Source organism: Typopeltis vanoorti, chromosome 1 (genome assembly GCF_054136105.1).
Source record: "Typopeltis vanoorti isolate ZY-2024b chromosome 1, IOZ_Tvanoo_1.0, whole genome shotgun sequence".
Taxonomy (NCBI): domain Eukaryota; kingdom Metazoa; phylum Arthropoda; class Arachnida; order Uropygi; family Thelyphonidae; genus Typopeltis; species Typopeltis vanoorti.
In genome coordinates this window covers 185,929,608-185,947,762 of record NC_143549.1, presented here as the reverse complement: position 1 = coordinate 185,947,762, position 18,155 = coordinate 185,929,608, and the positions used below count along the sequence as shown (strand labels likewise).

Sequence of the window (18,155 nt, the reverse complement as noted above, 5' to 3'; positions counted from 1 at the left end):
AACAGAAACCAATTATGTTTATCTTAAGATTTAAAAATATATGACAGTTTAACAATAACCAAAGCATTACTATTAGTACTACTAATAATAATTTTAACTACAAATTTTACTATATTTGCACAATTTTATTTTTGGAAACGTGAGATGGAAGGAAAGGTGTCTAATGCGATGTGACAGAAAAAGAGGAAATTTCAAAAATCTGCACCCCTTGAGGGTACATGACAGGAATTTGATGATGAGGAAAATGATAAATTTAAGAATGACCACCAAAGTGGGATAGGGATGTCGTGTTTAATATTTGACAATAAACTGTACTCCTTGGCTGAACTTGATTAATTAAATTCACTGATAAAATATACAATTTAATTTTTGACTGCAGATAATTCTATTCAATGCTTACTTCTCTGGCATTCCAGTAGGTGCAACATTAAAAACAAACATGCCAGTTAACCTAGAATTATATATTGCTAATGACTCTTAACTATCTGTATGGCCAGCCATGTGCATGAAATATATCAGATAATTTATGCTTTCCATCGTTATCATTTCATGGCATCAAAATTTATTTTAATTTCAATGGACACTTTGTATCCATGTAATTAGTAACATGCAAACATGTCATAGCCAGTATGGTGGATAATTAAGCAACTTAAATTTTTTTTTCTTCTTATTTTTACAAATGGAGGCAACATAAGCAGTATTAATAGAAGTATATAAAATAAAGTGAGGTGTACAAATACCACACTAAAACTGTTGCATTGTGAAACCTTGTTACTATATATCATTCTATAAGACTATTACACTTTTTTTATCTAATCTTTGTCAAGTAGCTTTATTTTATCCTCCTACATGTTTCGCCAATCTTTTTCTATTGGCATCCTCAGGGAATACAAACTAGTAAGCTAAAATGAAGGTTACAGACTAGGTTATAACTGATGGTTCTAATTCATACAAAAAAATTGGTATTGTGCGTGTCTTGTTAACGTGATTTATTCGTTATGGCTCATGACGTAATTGTTATGAAAGTTCATTTCTTTGATGTTTAATGATCTGATAAAAGTTTTCCAAATTTCTGGTAAAAAGATTGGCGAAACATGTAGGAGGATAAAATAAAGCTACTTGACAAAGATTAGATAAAAAAAGTGTAATAGTCTTATGAATAATTGTCAAGAAAAAATTCAACATATATATCATTCTGTTTTTAACATAAGCTTAATGAATAGATAGCACTGTATATTTTTTTTAATACTAAAAGTTGAAATGAATGAATTTATAACATTGGTAACTGTGATGTAAATGCTACTTGTAAAATAAGCATCAAGTGAAAGCAGTTATGTTGCCTGTCACCCCCCCCCCCCCGATACACACATCAACACCAATGTATCTCCTTCCATGCAGTATCTGATTATTTCACTTTTACAAAGATAACATAAAGCATCATCATCAAATTCCTGATTAGGGACTGTACAGAGTATCATGATAATAGTGCACAAAAAGAGTTACATCATTACAAACTTCCAATCAACAATTTTCCTCTAAATTAATCTGTTACCTATCAAGACCCCAATGCTGACCTGATTGGTCGAGTAGATAGCGTATCCGCTCTCCAACCGAAAGGCTGTGGGTTCGAATCCCGCACAGGAGCATAGATGTTTGTGATTGCCTGTGGAAATACCAGTGGTGGTCAGTGGTAGATGGCATTGGTGTAGTTGTTATATTCCGATGATTTTTCAACTATTTGTGTTAAGGTGAAAATCTGATTCTGACAATCTCTATTTAGCCTGAATACAGCTTGTTCTTCACTAAACTTTTCCTCCATAAATTTTCTCAGCCATTTCTCAAGTATATCTGCATAAATTTCACCAGGAACACTGAGTACGGAATTATCTCTAACTTTAACCTGCAATTTTATTTACCTTTTTATATACGAGTACAATAAGAGCTCTACTCCAATCATCAGAAATTCATCCCTCTGTCCAGGTCTTCTGAACTATGCAGTGCAGCCACTATAACACTTTTATACCTCCATACTTGAGCATTTCTGGTCAAATATCATCCAGTCCAGCTGCCTTTCCACATTTTAGGCTGTTGATGGTGTTTTCTACTTCAAGTATGGATACCTGATTGCATGCCTGTCGAGTGTTTTTTTACCACTGTGCTGTCACTGCTAGTTTCATTTAGCAATTACTCCAGACATCTACAATATCTTTATCTTCAGTTTTCATGTCACCTTTATCATCTGGTTCCTTTTGTGGTATTCTTCCCTCCATTTCTAAGCTTTTTTTTTCAATAGCCTCCAAAAATCTTGCCACCTTCCTGATATTTTTTCTATGTTGTTACCAAAGTCTTTCCGTGATTTTTGTTCAGCTAGTTTTGCAGTGCTCTGCTTTGTTACTTTTCTTCTCTGAATTTGCTAAGAATACCAGCTAACTTACTTGCCAAGAACTTTGATATGCTTTCTTCTTTCCTTTGACTGCTTCTTTAACTTCCTGGGTCTATCATGGAGTTCTGATTTTTGTATCCTTACAATCTAACCACAACCTCTGGCTGAATCAATGAACGTTTTGTTCAGGGTTTGCTACCGAATCTCCATAGATTGGTTCTTGTTTTCAAACACTTTCATTTCTTCTTTAATTGATGTTTGTGTATTTTAGTCAACAGTTCACCTCTGCAAGCTGCTCTACTTTGATTCATTTTACAGCTTCTTACACACTCTTCTTTTCTAAATGAAATTTAATTTTATCCTGCTTGAAACCAAATAGTTATCACTTCCTATTTCAAATTCTCTGTATACTCTTATGTCCTGAACCAATGGGAAAACATCACTGTCAACAATAACATAATCAACGAGACTTTTCTTATTCCTTGCTTCTTCTCTCCATGTGAATTTGTGCACATTTTTATGTTGGAACATAGTTTTAGTAATAACTAGTCCTGAACAGATATTCAGCAGGCACTTGCCATTATTATTAGCTTTATTCTTTTCTTCAAATTTTCCCAAAACATTTCTATAAGTCTGGTAATCATTTCCTACTCTGCTGTTTAGATCTCCAACAAAGATCAACTTTTCCTTTTATGTTGTGTCAATTTTTTTAATTGACACAACATAAAAGGAAATTTTTCTTCCATAGGCCCAAATAAGTAACTATCCCAGTTCCACATTCTGATATTTGCCCATATCACTCTACTTGATATTGCTTGCCATTCAAGAAGATTATTCTTGTATTTAGTGTTCAATACCAATCCTACTCCTTATTGTTATTGCCTGAACATAACATTTTGTATTTGTTGCTTAGAAAGATCTCACCTGTTTTTGCCTTCATTTCTTCATCATGCTGATCTGATACTTATCCAATTAAGCCTCAACACATGTACTTATCCAATTCTTCTGCTAGTTCCATTTCTTTTTCCATTGATGCTTCTTACATTGATAGGTCTGAAGCCACAGTCGGTTTTCCGTATTCCTTAATAGGTTACATGGATGTCTCCTCCCAGCTATAAAATAAATAAAAACAAAAATAAAGTAAGAAACTATTATGGTTGTGAAACCTTAAGATATCAAAAGTAAACCTACAATTATCAACAAACTTACAGTTAATGTTTTAGATATACGAGTTCCATTATCAGTTAATTCAGATGTTATAAGAGAGGAATTATTAGAATCGATGTTTAATCTTGTTCTATCCAACTGGGCTAATATTTCCTTCCTACGTTGCTGAAGTGCAGCAAGACTCTGTGATGCGAGGTTCTAAATTTAGAATGAAATATATATAAATAAATGTATGCTTTTCAGTTAATCTTTTATGAACAGTCTTAATAAATCCTTCATAAATAGCAATAACATTTCTTCTAAAGGCTCATATAATCATGGGCATGTTACACAATGTTTTAAGAGAATTTCTTAGTGAATACCTTCTCAAAGGAATAAATATGATCTCTCGGTAGACCATATTCCACAACAAGATATCAAATACAACATAATTAAAAAGAATAATTATCAAAAGAAAATATATACATTAAATTCCTCAGATTTATATAATTCAAATGAATTTCAAAAAAAAAAAAAAAAAATATATATATATATATATATATATATATATATATATTTTTTTTTTTTTTTTTTTTTTTCATTTGCACATTTTTGTTCTTATTAGAAGAACAATTATGGCAACCACTTCCTGTGCTGTTTGGTTTCTAAATGATGATGCTAAAGAAATTAAGGCATGAAGCAAAGTGTACTTATGTCTGTTTATCACACTAATTCACTGGCAGAATACAAATTCAGGTCTTTCCAACCAAACAGCACCAATGTTTTTCTGCGTTCACATGGTTTGCTCCTTCAGCACTGATGGTACCTTTGTGATTCATAAATAAATCTAATTTATTCATAACAGAGCAATAATTCATTTATTTAGTCATTCTCACAATGAATGTGAAAATGACCAAAATTGTGGATATAAATTAGCTGATTAACAGATGAAGATTTTATTGTGGAAGCATCATGTAAAAGATTATGTACTTTTGGGAAAAGGAGGGGGGATAGCGAAGAGAACTGGAGGAGGGGTTTTGTTAATGCCATCTGAAGTAATGTAAAAATCAAAAGCAGAACACTGTCGGGGAGTAGAGCTAAAGCAGGCAGTAGTACAACATGTGAAGCAGTGTATGAGATAAATGTCAGCAAGGCAAAATATATAGTCAGTTGCTGCTGAAGGCCAGAATGGAGCAAAAAAGAAATGTGGCTTACATGCACTGCCTAAGTAGATTAATGAGAACAGTGCAAGTAATCATTATGGAGAGATTTAACTATGGGAACATGGATTGGAAGGAAGAAAGGACATGGAAGGAAATGTATTTATAGCTGTTAATATATAATAATTACCTAAAATAGTCATAGATCTCCGGGATTGAGAGCATCAAAGAATTTACCCATAACCAAGATGACTCATTTATGGGCCATCTTAGTTATGTGTAAATAGTGATCATGAAATGCAGTCTCCACATTGGAAGTGACCAACTATATGGAATTTTCAATTCAGAAGGGAATACATATATGTGGAAGTACACAGCTGTAATTATAGAGTTAGGATAAATTGATGGGAGTTAGATGAATAGCATCAATAAAAGGAGGAGCTGTAAAGAAATGTAGTGGAAGGAATGTAAGAAGCTAGATGATCACCACAACCATGCATAACAAAGCATAAGCAAGATAGGTGACCAGCATAGTGAGGAAGACAAAATTAGATGAGAAAAAATTAGCTGAGCAGGACAAAGGAAATTCCAAAGAGTTCTTTCACTATACATAAAAGCAAAAGGAAGAATGATTATGGAAGAATAACTTTAATAAATGTTGATGGTAAGGAAGTAACAAAAGCAAAGGAATAAATACTGAGTGATCACTTATTATCCAGGTTAACAAAAAATGCAAAGACTGATGCGAGAGGGACTGAGTGAGATGAGAACAGCAGAAGATGAACTAGAAGTGTTTAGGATGTTAAATAAAATTCAAAGTGAATTGAAATGTATTAATACAGCCATGTTGAATGAAATACAGGTAACCCTCCTATAACGGGGATGTTAGGTTCCACAGAAATGCTGCTTTACATAAAACGTGTCATGCGAGACTCAGATCACAGAAAAAGTAGGGTTATGTTCCAAAATTGTTTTTTTTTTTCAATTATATAAACAACAATGACATATCCAACAAAAAATATTTTTAATTCAGGTAATTCATATAAATTAAGAAAACATAAACTATGAAAAAAAAATACATAGTATAAAATTATAAAAATACAAATTGTATGTAAACTTCATTGCACAATATGCATAAATGTTTTAGCCAAAATAAAATGAAGTGCATATTTTAATTGTCACACAGTCTTCAAAACGATCATTTTGTAGATGTTCTTTATTTACGAGTGGCTGGACGTCATCATCACTTGAAATCTCTTGGATATCATTTGTATAATTCTCATTGCATAAATCGGCTAGTTATTAAGTCACTAATAAGACCTTGTTTACCACTATGCTGCAATTTTTTTATTGAGTTCATAATATGGAGCTAAACAAATATCCAATTGTCTCGTAAATTTTCTGCAGTGCTCCAATGAGGGATCATTTTGAAAGTTTATTTTTCACTTGGCTAGAGTATAATAAATTTAGTTTAATCCTTTATCCAAGTGTGTGCAAACAAAGTTTGCGCCTGAAAGTATCTTCAGGACTGGGGTAAAGTGGTACAACACCAGGGCAATTCGTTGCAAAGGTGGAGCAAGCTACTAACACTCCTGTCTCAGTATCTCCTATAATGCAAAACACATCTCCTTGCGGATATGTCTAACGTTATGCATTAAGGGAAGGGCCACTACCCAGACTAGTTTCGACCTTTATTGAGGTCTCTTCAGTGGGAGCCAGGCCCAAGTTGAGATACCAGGCAGAAGCATTAGCAGCAGGTCATCTCTACCTATAGGAGTTGCTAAATGGTGTGCCAAATGTGTTTTGCATTATAGGAGATACTGAGACAGGAGTGTTAGTATCTTGCTCCACCTTTGCAACGAGTTGTCCTGGTGTTGTACCACCTTACCCCAGTCCTGAAAATACTTTCAGGCGCAAACTTTGTTTGCACACACTTGGATAAAGGATTAAACTAAATTTATTATACTCTAACCAAGTGAAAAATAAACTTTCAACATCTTTCTCTAAATCCAGAGTAATTTATTAAAAAATTAAAAATAAAAATTAAAAAAAAAGCGCCACTACCCAGACTAGTTTCGACCTTTATTGAGGTCTCTTCAGTGGGAGCCAGGCCCAAGTTGAGATATAAGGCAGAAGCATTAGCAGCAGGTCATCTCTACCTATAGGAGTTGCCAAATGGTGTGCCACCCTTTTTTAATAACTATATGCAGGATTAAACTAAATTTATTATACTCTAACCAAGTGAAAAATAAACTTTCAACATCTTTCTCTAAATCCAGAGTAATTTATTAAAAAAGGGTGGCACACCATTTGGCAACTCCTATAGGTAGAGATGACCTGCTGCTAATGCTTCTGCCTGGTATCTCAACTTGGGCCTGGCTCCCACTGAAGAGACCTCAATAAAGGTCGAAACTAGTCTGGGTAGTGGCGCTTCCCTTAATGCATAACATTAGACATATCCGCAAGGAGATGTGTTTTGCATTATAGGAGATACTGAGACAGGAGTGTTGGTAGCTTGCTCCACTTTTGCAACGAGTTGTCCGGGTGTTGTACCACCTTACCCCAGTCCTGAAAATACTTTCAGGCACAAACTCTGTTTGCACACACTTGGATAAAGGATTAAACTAAATTTATTATGAGGGATCATTATCCATAAAATAACTTCCTAACTTTCTTTAAACTGAATTCTTTAACGAATTCATGACAATCAGAATCTTCGGAAGGACTTTCCCCACCATTTGGTTCAACGTCATCTATTAACTGTACCAGTTCCTCCTCATTTAAATCTATTTCCTCATCAATTAATTCACTAATTTCGCTTTCAACCATATTGCAAAAACCCTCTAAGTGGCCATTATTATAAAAATAAAATTTTTACGTAAAAAAGCATTACCTATTGTATGTAACTCACCAGAAAATAAATTGCTTAGCTTGAGATTAACACACTTATGATCTTTAATGCACTTTCCTGGCAGAAAACGAAGACACTTTTCAACAATAAACATTTTATATGGTAATCAATTGACGTAAAGAGTATTTCCCTTAATATAAATTCGCTATTTATAACTATATGCACGATACAGGCAGATGCAAATTTAACAAAGACAAAATTTGATTTTTAAGACGTGGGGTGAAAAATATATATAAAAAGATAAAGGGTTGCTACAATTTGTAGATTGTGTTTTTATCGAAACCGTGTTGTACAAGTACCGCGTTGAACAAGGGTTACTACAATTTATAGACCGCGTTGTATAAGTATCGTGTTAAATGAGGGTTACCTGTATTAGCCTATGTGTTACAGGAAAGTGCAAGAGAAATTGCAGCCAATCTAACTATGCTATTTAATTAATTTCAGCTGAAAAGTTCCAAGGGAGTGAAAGATGACAACATTATCCCAATGTATAAACAGGGCTCCATGACAGGCCAACTGGTATTTCAGGAGTGGTGCTGAAGGCATTGGATAAGTTGATTAAAGGCAGAATTCAGGAATGGGTGAATAAGTTTATACTCTATGAGAGACAGCATAATTTTGTGAAAAGCAGTCTGGTCTTAGTGATTTACTAACTTACAATAGTGAGAGCTCAGTTGGATAATGGAAATGCCTACACAGTACTACAGCTAGACTTTGTAAAAGCATTTGACAGGATACTGCATGGAGCTCTTTTATACAAGTTGGAGCAAACAAGGATGGACACAAATCTGGTGACATGGATAAGAGAGTGACTGATGAACAATACAGAGTAGTATAGGGTGGAGCTGAATCAAAGAGAAGGCAGGTAAGCAATGGATAGCCACAGGACTGTGCACTTGTGGCACTGATCTTCAATTTATACGACAGTGGGAGTGATATAAAGGGGATATTCGGTTGTTTGTTCATGATGCCAAAGTGATGCAGAGACCCTGCAGAATTATCTAACACAGACTGGCTGTTTGGCTACTAATTCAATGTGTTAAAGTGTGAAGTTAAATACTTAGAGATGTTCATCACTGAAATATTCTATGGATGCCTCACTTCAAACATTCATAATGGCTGTTGTTGAGCTGTAGTTGTGCTATAACATATGTTTTCATTATTTAGTTTTATTTTATTTATATTTAGTATACAGGTAACCCTCGTATAACGAGGTACTTGTACAATGCGGTCTAAAAATTGTAGTAATTGTTCAATGCGGTTTCGATAAAAACACAGACTACAAATTGTAGTCCGTGTTTTCATCGATTCTTTTCATATGTTTTTCACCATGCAAATTGAAAAACAAATTTTATCTTCGTTAAATTTGCATCTGGCTGTATTGTGCATGTATCACGCATTTATATTAGGGGAAATCCCCTTTAGACACATGCACATCAATTGTTTACCGTATAAAGTGTTTATTGTTGAAAATGGTCTTACTTTTCTGTCAGGAAAGCACATTAAAAATCATAAGTGTGTTAATTTCAAGCTGAGCAGTTTATTTTCTAGTGAGTTACATACATAATTAATATGCAATCGTTTTTTTATGTAAAAAATTATTTTTATAGTAATGGCCACAAACTGCAACGAAAGAGAAAAACCAACATTGAAAAAAAAAATTACTTTCTCTCAAAAAAAAAATTAAAATCATGCATCAGTTGAAAAATGGAGAAAACCAAGGAGTTGTTGGAAGGATTTTGAATTTAAATGAATCAACAATTCAAACAATCAAACAAAATGAACATAAAATCCGAGAAAGTGCTTATTGCTGGGTCAATGATAAGTGCAAAGCATGTTGCTCGTGTAGGCGATATTCTAATAGAAAAATGGACAAATCTCTAATGATCTGGATAGAAGATTGCACTCAAAAGAAAATTCCTTTGGATGGAAATCTTATTAACACGTTCACTGCCACGCTACTTGGGCATAGTTTGTTCCCATACACCAAGCAATTTCACTTCTTCAAGGTCAGTACGGGTAATCTCGTTGCCAGCAGTACGCGTCATACGAGTATATTCGTAGCTGGCTTGTGAGACTCATATACCAATTACAAGTATACTCGTAGTTGGCAGCGAACGTGTTAAACAAAAAAAAAAGCTCTCAATGTTTATAAATATTTATAGTGCAGACCAGGTGTTTAATGTGGACGTATCTGGGTTATATTGGAAAAAAATTAAAAACACACCTATATTTCGAAAAATGAAAGATTAGCTCCGGGATTCAAAGTTTCCAAAGATAGAATTACTCTACTGTTTTGTAGTAATGCATCAGGTGATTATATGACAAATCAATGTTTATTAACCGATCCTCATGATATGAAAGATTAAAATATGTGCTTTATTTTATTTTGCCTAAAACATTAATGCAATGAAGTTTACGTACAAGTTGTAATTTTTATAATTTTCTACTATGTATTTGTTTCATAGTTTATACGTTTTCTTAACTTACATGAATTACCTAAATTCAATAAAATATATTTTTGCAGGATATGTCGTTGTTGTTTACATAATTTTTTAAAAAAATTATTTCGAAACATAACGCTAATTTTTCAATGTGATCTGAGCCTTGCATAACGTGATTTATATAATGCAGAATTTCTATGGAATCGAACATCTGCATTATACGAGGGTTACCTGTACTTAAAAGTTTTGTTCGTATTTTGTTTGTACTTTCACTTATATAGTTATACTCTCTTACATTTATTTAGTGTTTAGTTATAATAGTTCATCGATACTATTTTGACTAATGGCGGCAGTTAAAATTACAAATGCCGTATCACCAAGTCTTCCTCCATTTAAGGACTACATTTTGGTTGACATAATACAAGATTTCGTAGCATGCAGGACTTGTGGACTGTATGTGTCCCGGCGGTTGTATATGTGGAAGGTGAGATAAGGGGAAATACATATATGTGCAAAATGCAGGCAATGGGAGGAACTTGGTGAGGGAGAGATGACTATAACTGACCTCACTGAGTCAGAGACAGAAGATTCTTCACGCAGAGAGATGAGTGGTATGAGAGAGGGAGAGAATTATGAATAAAATAATGAGAGCGGGGATTATGGAAAGGTTGAAAGATTGTGAAATTTTCGGAGATGGTCTCAATTAGGAGGAATGGCAAATAAGAGTGGTTGACTTGCAGAGAGAGAGAGAGAGAGATAGATGAGCTGAAAGAGCAGGTGGAATGTCTAGGGAATGAGATGAGAAGTGTGAAAGATGAGATTATCCAAATGGAAGAGACGAATGCAAGGCAAAACTGAGTAGTAGTGAGAGAGTTATGAGAATGATAGAAGAGGAGAGAATAGGATAAGTGGAAAAGAGGGAATGAGAGAGAGATATGGCAATGACAGAAGAGGATAACTGGAAAAGGGGTAATGAGAGAGAGCTATGGAATTGATAGAAGAGGAGAGAGGGAATGAGAAGAATGCAAGGGAGCACTAAAACCAGGAATGTCAGGTAAGTAGGGGAACACAGAGAGAAAGTGTTAGAGGAGAGAGAGAGTGAGGGATAACATAATAGCAAGGAACAGGGTGGTAAGAGGTGTAATGTATGGGTACTCAATGATCCGTGGTGTGCAAGATAGCATGCGTAAGGAGTGTTTGCCTGGAGGAACGATAGAAAGTGTGGGTATGGTAGGTAATTAAGAGGGGTGAAAGGGTGGATGAGATGATTGTGATGGTAGGAACTGACTTGAGAGGTAATGTAAAGTGGGCAGCAAGAGATGTGGGATTCTTGCTTGAGGTTGTATGAAAGAATACACAGAGAGGAAAGATTGTGTGTGTGTTGGCTAGGTATGACTGCGATGAGTTGACAGAAGAGCAGAAATACTGAATATAACATAATAGCTAGAATGTGTCAGAAGAGAGGATTGGAATATGTGGATGCTTGGAGGGCATTTGAGGACAGAAAGGTATTGTATGTGAGAGACCACTTGCATTTGAATGAGGAAGGACGTAGACATCTGGAGAGATTGCTGTTTTGAACGAGTCGGTGTGTCAATGCAGGAAAAATAGAATGCCAGGGTGGATGCTAGCAGCAGTGGCATCTTGTGGGAATGGGTACTTGGGAGAAGGGGAATGACATCGGGTAACGCTGAGCCCAGCGAAGTCTAGACGGGATAATTTTGGATATAGAAACAGTGTCATTTTTATGCTAATGCCAGGAGTATCAGGAATAAAGGAGAGGAATTGGTGGCGTTGAAGTATCAGCCTGGGCAAAGATTATTGGTATCACTGAGACGTGGTTGACAGAAGAGGATATAATAACAGGAATAGAAGTAGCAGGGTACAGCAACTTTCGATAGGATAGGAAGGGAAAGCGTGGTGGTGGAGTACTGCTTATGATAAGTGACGACTTATGTCCTCTAAGAGAGGAGGCTTTGGAAAGCAGTGGCAATAATGATTTTGAAAGCATATGGTGTGAGGTAGAGATGGGCAAGACAGGTTATTTAGTGGGATGTTGCTACAAACCAAGAAGCACAGAGGGTGGGGACCAGGAGATGTTTAGATAGTAGTTCAGCTTGGCAAGTGCAAGAAGAATGATTGTTATGGGAGATTTTAACTACAGCAGTATAAATTGGGAAGAGGAAGATACATATAGCAATAAGGGAATGGAATTTCTAGAATTCTTGAGGGACAAATGTCTTAGGCAGCATGTAATAGAGGGAACAAGAGGTTCGAGAGTTTTGGATTTGGTCAGAGCATCAGAAAAGTTGATAATAACTGAGATGACATCTCTTCCACCAGTTGGAGAGAGTGACCATGTGGTTTTGACTTGGAAGATGAATAGACATGCAGGAGTATCAAAGAGATGGGAATGGATGTGGAATTATAAGGCAGGTGATTATGATAGTCTTACCATCAACTTGGGGAAGTTTCATGGAGGGAGGAATTGGAAGGACAGGATATCATTAGTGCTTGGGAAATTGCGAAGGAATATTTGTTAGCAGCAATAGTAAACTGTATTCCACAAGTGAAGAAGAGGACACAATTTGGAGTAAAGTGGATGACAAACAATATTAAATAGGAACTGCATGTGATGAAGAAGCTATGGAAGAGATATAATGAGACAGGTGAAGAGCAGATGCATGAAGAATATAAGACACAGCCAAAGAAAGTGACTAGTATGGTAAGGAAGGCAAAACTGGAATATGAGAAGAGATTGGCCCTACGATCCAAAGAAAATCCTAGGGAATTTCTTAGCTATGTGGCCAGTAGGAGGAGAAATAATTGTGTATGAATGACATTGTGGGATAAAAATGGGAACAGTGTGACTGATCCAGGACATAGTGGAATTGTTCAATGAACACTTTATTGGAGTATTAAAATTGCAGTAAATTTTAATACCAGAGGGATAGAGCAGGTTTGAGGTTTAGAGGTGCAGGAGGAGAATGTGTTCCAAATACTGAGTACTTTGGATATCAGTAAAGCTGTGGGACTGGATGGTATTTCACAACTAGTTTTGAGAGATGTGCTAAAGAACTGACAGCTCCTCTGACCTGGCTTTTCAATGAAAGTCTGGCTGCTGGAAAGATGCCCAGGGAATGGAAGAAAGGTAAGATAGTGATTGCATAAGGATGGTAGCAGACTGGGAGTGTAAAATTATAGGCCAGTTTGTGTATCATCAGTAGTTGTTAAGATCTTGGAGAAATTAGTGAGGAACCGTATACAGCATTGGGCAGATGAGGGTAATGTTATCTGTGAGAGTCAACATGGATTTATTAAGGGGCGCTCTTGTTTTAGTAATATGCTAGCCTTTTATAATAAAGTTACAAGAGCAGTAGATGAGGGAAAAGCATATACTGCCATTTTCTTGGACTTAGTGAAGGCATTTGGACAGGGTGCCAAATGATAAACTGATATTTAAGTTGAAGCACATGGGTTTGGATGTCAGGTTGGTCAACTGGATTTAGGATTGGCTGTCTGGTAGATATCAGAGAGTTGGGTATGGTGGGGCAGTTTCAGGGAGGCAGAGGTTTACAGGTGGGGTCCCATATGGCTCAGTACTGGGATCTATATTGTTTAAACTTTATAACAATGACATTGTCAGTGGATTGCAGGGAGATATTCAGTAGTTTGCAGATGATGTGCAGTTGGGAAGGGTTATTAGTAATAGTGCAGATCTCGTCTACTCTACTTCCATCAGTAGCGTAGACAAGAGATCTGGGTTGATGATTGATAGAAACCTGAAATTTAGAGGACATATTGCAAAGATGGTGAAAGTAACTCAGAGGATTGCTGCAATAATGAGAAAGACACTGACCTGCAGAGAGAAAATTGTTATCATTCCATTGTATAAGACTCTGATCAGACCACACTTAGACTATTGTTCTCAGATTTGGTCCCCAGGATTTGAAGGGGATAAATTAACCGTGGAAAGGGTACAAAAGCAGATAACAAAGATGGTTTCAGGACTGTACAATGTTAATTATGAAGGTCAACTGAGGGAATGTGGAATGCAGAATTTGGTAGATAGAAGGAGAGGTGATATGATTGAGACTTTTAAACTGTTGAGAGGTGGTTACAAGTTGACACTGGGGAGTTCTTTCGCTTGGTTGAACAGCAGGAAGGAGTGGTGACAAGGGGCCATCCCTGGAAGTTATGGAAGGAAGCTGTGAGCAAGAGGGTGAGGAATGGTTTCTTTGCATGGAGGGTGGTTGAACCATGGAATGCATTGCCTGATAGTGGTGAGAGCGAGAACAGTAAATGAGTTTAAGGAGTGGTATGATAGACTTTGTTTCCTAGAAGGGACCTCCCGCAATGAGTCTTGATAGACTTTGTGTTTTGGAGGAAGGACCTCCCACGATGAGTCTTGACTCCATGGAGATCTGAATAATAATAACATGTACTGAATGCCATGTTTCAATCACTCTTCAATTTTCTTCCAATAGTGTCTATACCTATCATAAGTGAAAAAGCTTCTACAAGGCTGAAAAAGATTAAAAGTGCTTTCTGACAAAGAAAATACTTCTTTTAAAAAATTTTTATCTGCCCAATCATGAAGATGCATCTTATTTTATAAAAGTATCTTCATTATGAATAACTTATAAAATCAGAATATTCATACATCACAATGATAGTGATCCAAATGTATCTGACATTATAAGTAACATTATAAAGTGATAAAATGCCCCAATAGGTTTATGAAAAATATTTCACCTGACTAATTGAACTAACAGAGAGAGAGGGGAAGGCTGGTACAGAAGTATCATTTGCTAATTTATAAAAAGAAAGAAACTATATTTTATTAGGTGGCACATGATAGAAAGGTAGTCATAAAGTGACTCTGCTAAAAGATAAACTGGACCGCATTATGCATCCTTTGACCAAGAGCTAAATTGATGTTTTTGAAAAAAAAATTGATTTTGTAAAATTTTCTTAGGAACGTATTCCATTTGGCATTTAGTTCTTTGAAAGAAAATTGTGAAAATATAGACTCCTGTCAGTCTCTATTTTTTTATAGATATGTTACATCATTATAGGTCAGATGATAAACTAATCTCCAAAACATCGATTTTGCACTTGGTCAAGTGATGCATAATGCAGTCCAATTATAATTTGGTTTTTAATTGGCATTACTATATAATTCATGCTAGATTTAGTTAATAATTGTAATTTAGTTTGGATGTACTTTTACCAGCTTATTTTATATATTATTACACTGCAGCTGATGACACCAAATCATTACACAACAGCAACAACTAAGATATTGTCCATTGAATTCAATATGAGAGATGTCGGGTGCATATGTATTGGCAATCGTATTCATTAGTGAGTGATACAAGACTGAGTATCAGGTGTGTTCATGTAAATACTTATCTTGCTTCTGACATGAACAAATGTCTGCTAAAAAAAGGCACAAAAATGCAAGCAATGGAGAACAAAAAGAGGAATGCAGGAATGAATTAATTAAAACGAAGAAAGTATAATCATTACAGTGAGAGGCCTAAAGAAGATAATGCAAAGCATTTGTTAAAGGATGAAAAGAATACTAGTGTTAATGAAACAACACACTAACATCTTTCATAGGACAAAGCATAAACTAGGACTAGAGAAACATTTATCAGGTGGTATAGTAGAGAAGAGTAACAACTTTAAGAAAAGGAATAGCTTTTCTCATGGCACCTTACCTTCTGCTTTTTCTAGATCTGTGAAATACATATCCTTGTTATATTCCCATGATATCTTAACTATTTACCTTAAAGTGAAGATCTGACTATGATAACCTCTATTTGGCCTAAATCCAGTATGTTCTACACCAATTTTCCCTTCATAATTTTTGTTAAATGTTTCTCAAGTATACTTGCATAAATCTTGCTAGGAACAATCAGTAGGAAAATACCTCTGTAATTCTCATATTCAGTTTTATTACCCATTTTTTTTTTAAATAGATAGGCTACTCCAATCATTCAGAATTTGAACCAATGACATATGCAGTGCAGCCACTGTAAAACTTTTATACCTCCATGAGTCCCTGACTTCCTGGAAGTCTCTCTTAATAATAATAATAATATTTGACCATTTCTGGTCAAATATCATCTACTCCAGATACCTTTCTACATTTCACAATTTTGATGGCTTTTTTTTTTCCACATGACACCTCCAAGGAATTCAAAGACTTGCTGTGAGGGCATCTACTCTACATATAACTCTTCATCTCCACCACTCAAATCCACCAACTACTACAAACTGCATCATCTATACCAATCCCAATCAGTATTTTCACAGACAATCACAACCATCTATGCCCATGGCAGGATTTCGACTTGCAGCCTTTTGGCTTGAGAGTAGATATGCTAACCACATGGCCAACAGGCCATTTTCTACCTCAATTACTGATATGTGGTTCTGATTGCATTCCTGTCAAGGTTCTGATTGCATTCACAGTGCTCTGTTTTCAACTATGGTGATGCTTGTTTCATTTTTCAATCTTTCAAAGTAATTACTCCAGATATTCAAAATATCTTTATCTTCAGTTTTTGAGTCATCCCGATCATCTGATTCCTTTTATAGTACAGTCAACCCTCCTACAATGCGGTACTCTTATAACACTGTTTCCATATAACTCGGAGCCAAAATTGCGACAGCCCTCCTATAACGCGGTACTCTTATAATGCGGTTTCCGTTCGACAACATTCCATCAACTTAATTGGTTTAAGAAGATTCTCTATAGCATGAATTTATCTATGTGTTAAATTTTTACAGTTGAAATTAACGGGGAATTCCCTTCTTTTTGGTGAAGGTACATCACCATTTTCCAATTTCAGTTATCAGGAAATTCCCCTATAAGCGAAGAAACGATGCGAGATTGTTCACAGTGCTCTGTTTTAATGCTTAAAACAGACCGTATGATTGGCTGTTGCGTATATGCGTGAATTTTTTTATCCAACAGCGCTGCCGAACTTTCGCTGTTGCAACCACCCACTTTGTCATCAATTTTAAGTGCAACTTAGTAGGAAACTGTCTGTAAATCCATGCAGACGTACATATCACGATTAGTGTTCAATAAAGTGCCTTTTGCTCGCTTAATTTGTGTTATCGTAACTGGACAACATTACACAATATTGTAGGTAATATTTTTTATTTGCTGTAATATAATAACAACAAAATAATTGTTAACCCCAGGTTTGCATAATGTCACAGCGCAAAGTTTAAAAGAGAGTTAAGAAACTGCTTAGCTCCATATAGAGAGGTTTTAGTACAGTTAGAAAAAAAAGATACGATTGAAAATCAACATGAAGATTTGTCAAGTGAGGAAGACATTTGGCCCATTAAAAGACAAAGAGTTAGGCCACTCATATTTGAAAGCGAGGATGAGTGTTAAAAGCGTTCAATACACATGAAATTATATTACGCAATTTTACATAATTTTCTTGGTTTTGTTGGAAAACAGTTTTTTTAGTTTAGTTTAGTTTTAGTTTGATTTTTTTTTTATCATTTCCTTGTATGAACTCTTCGATTCAATAAAGATAATTTTATTGTACTTAACATATTATCTTGCTTTTTGTGTTTGTAAAATTTTTTCCACAACCGTATGCACCGTAACTTGACACTCTGAGAATGCAATTTTCACACGACGCAGAACGAATCAAACTGATTAACAAGTAATTTTACTTACTTCCGAGTTTCACTCAACGTGGTTCCCATATAACGTGGTACGAATCAATCTGATTCGTACTAATTCGGAGTTTCTTATAGCGCGGTTTCCATTTAACGCAGTATACGGTTTCCATATAACGCGGCACGAATTAACCTGGTTTGCACGTTAAATCTGAGTTTCTTATAACACGGTTTCCATATAACACGGTACGAATTAATCGCGTTATAGGAGGGTTGACTGTATTCTTTTCTCCATTTCTAAGCTTTTTCAATAGCTTCCAAATATTCTTTTTTCAATAGAATATTTTGCCACCTTCCTGATTTTTATTTTCTGTTCTTATCAAAGTCTTCCCATGACTTTTGTTTAGCTAGTTTTACACAATACTTTGCTTTCTTACATTTTTCTCTGCATTCTC

General features: G+C 35.4%; 1 protein-coding gene across 1 annotated transcript in view; it reads right to left on the bottom strand.

The window, feature by feature from the left end:
• The window catches only part of roq (RING finger and CCCH-type zinc finger domain-containing protein roquin), a 504,568-nt gene that overhangs the window by 245,615 nt on the left and 240,798 nt on the right, over window positions 1–18,155 (bottom strand). Inside the window, exon 11 of the mRNA XM_090405434.1 lies at window positions 3,593–3,748. Within this exon, the coding sequence (XP_090261560.1) occupies window positions 3,593–3,748 (156 nt within the window). The remainder of the gene's footprint in view (window positions 1–3,592; window positions 3,749–18,155) is intronic.